The 2,500-nt window shown below is 44.0% G+C and overlaps 1 protein-coding gene across 1 annotated transcript in view; it reads left to right on the top strand.

Moving 5' to 3' along the window:
* myo10 (myosin X) overlaps window positions 1–2,500 on the top strand; it is a gene marked incomplete at both ends in the record, with an annotated part of 53,850 nt that overhangs the window by 5,188 nt on the left and 46,162 nt on the right. The window contains one exon of the mRNA XM_080851876.1: window positions 821–979. Coding sequence (XP_080708002.1) covers window positions 821–979 — 159 coding nt within the window. The remainder of the gene's footprint in view (window positions 1–820; window positions 980–2,500) is intronic.

The raw sequence follows: 2,500 nt of genomic DNA, 5'->3' as shown, positions 1-2,500 counted from the left end.
TTTACCCTACCAAATAATATTAGAAGGGGCTCCCAAGTGAAACTGCTCGTTTTTTCGTTTTAAGGAGATTTTAAGCACATGACATCTATGAGGCTCTGGACAACTAAAATGTTATATCACGTTATGAACGCAGTCCTTACTTTCCTTAATGTGAGCACTTTATTGCAACTCGTTCGAATCAAAATATTATGTTAAATCCAGGGCTGTATTGTAGGGTAATCTCGCTGTCTCCTGTCTGTTTGAACAGGACATGCGCAAATTCATGGATTGTGATAATAAAAATGCTCGAAATGATTGTAATCCTGCAGAAAATACATTTACAGCACAGATCAGTAGAAAAATATCGGTATTTATTTGATTTTATCGTTACTTGTTTTTTACTCTCATGATGACAGATGAGGTGCTCTCGCATAGAAACGTGAGCTGGGAGCCAAGCTGTTGCTTCACTGAATAGGCCTATATGCTTAATCAATTCGTTGTTTGAAGTCATGAAAGGTGTAGAGTAGCCTGTAAGCGAAATACACTGGATTATTTGAAAACATGTGTGTGTGTGTGAGGTGGTCTCTTATGATCCCCACTGTAGAGTTTTAACATGTGTGTGTGTGTGTGTGTGTTAACATGTGTGTGTGTGTACATTTGTGTGTGTGTGTGTGTGTGTGTGTTAACATGGGTGTGTGTGTGTGTGTGTGTGTGTGTTAACATGTGTGTGTGTGTTAACTTACGTGTGTGTGTGTGTGTGTGTGTGTGTCTGTGTTAACATGCGTATGTGTGTGTGTGTGTGTGTGTGTGTGTATGTGTGTGTGTGTGTGTGTGTTTCTAGGTGTACACCTACAAGCTGGAGGCCCTGAAAAGACAGCAGGTGTGTGTGATGTCCCAAGAGTCTATCTCTGGTGTGGAGGACATGGCCACTCTACAAGACCTCCATGATGGAGCCATCTTACACAACCTGCAGCTCAGATACTCCCAACAACACATCTACGTAAGTGTCACACACACACACACACACACACACACACACACACACACACACACACACACACACACACACACTCACTCAAATACACTCTCTCTCACTCACTCACTTTCTCTCAACAACACATCTACGTAAGTGTCTCAAACAAACACACACACACACACACACTCACTCAGATACTCACTCTCTCTCTCTCTCTCTCTCTCTCACACACACACACACACACACACACACACTCACTCAAATATACTCTCTCTCACTCACTTTCTCTCAACAGCACATCTATGTAAGTGTCTCAAACACACACACACACACACACTCACTCACTTATTCTCTCTCTCTCACTCTCTCTCACACACACACAGACACTCACTCAAATACACACACTTTCTCTCTCTCACACGTACACACAAGCACATTCAGTCAAATACGCGCACTTTCTCTCTCTCTCTCACACACACACACACACTCACTCTAATACACACAAACACTCTCTCTCTCTCACACACACACACACATACTCACTTCAATAGACACACACTCACTTAAATACACAAACACTTTCTCTCTCTCTCACACACACACTCACTTACTCTCTTTTTCTCACTGTCTCTCCCACACACACTATCACTCAAATGCACACACACTCTCTCTCTCACACACACACTCACTCAAATACACACAATCTTTCTCTCTCTCACACACACACACACACACACACACACACACACACACACTCAGTCCAATACATACACTCTCTCTCTTACACACACACACTCACTCTCTCTCTCTCACACACACACACAGTCACTCTCCCTATCTCTCTCTCTCTCGCACACACACACACTCATCCCTCTCTCTCTCTCTCACACACACACACTCACTCTCTCTCTCTCACACACACACAGAGTCACTCTCCCTCTCACACTCTCACACTCATCACTGGGCTTCTTTCCATAGACGCTCAGACGCTGACATGTTTGTGCATGTCTGTGTGCGCTTGTCTGTTTGCGTGTGTGTGTGTGTCTGTGTGTGCGTGTGTGTGTGTACAGGTTTGTGTGTTTGTGTGTGTCTGTACGTGCGTGTCTGTGCGCTGTGTCGTGCGTTTGTTTAACTGAAGGATGTAGTCTCACAGATCTGTGTTATGTAAATATTGACTCTCAAATGGGCATAGGGTTAGAGGCGGTGAGAACCACACACACTCACACACACACACACACACACACACACACACATACACACACACACACACATAGGGTTAGAGGCGGTGAGAAAACTAGGTCAGCAGTTAGCAGTGCACACTGTTATGTTCCTGTGGTTAGCAGTGCACACTGTTATGTTCTTGTAGGTTAGCAGTGCACACTGTTAGCAGTACACACTGTTAGCAGTGCACACTGTTATGTTCTTGTAGGTTAGCAGTACACACTGTTATGTTCTTGTAGGTTAGCAGTACACACTGTTAGCAGTACACACTGTTAGCAGTGCACACTGTTATGTTCTTGTAGGTTAGCAGTGCACACTGTTATG

This window comes from Sprattus sprattus, assembly GCF_963457725.1.
Source record: "Sprattus sprattus genome assembly, chromosome: 15".
NCBI lineage: Eukaryota > Metazoa > Chordata > Actinopteri > Clupeiformes > Clupeidae > Sprattus > Sprattus sprattus.
The sequence above is the reverse complement of the archived record's forward strand: the minus strand, read 5'-3'. Positions and strand labels throughout refer to the sequence as shown.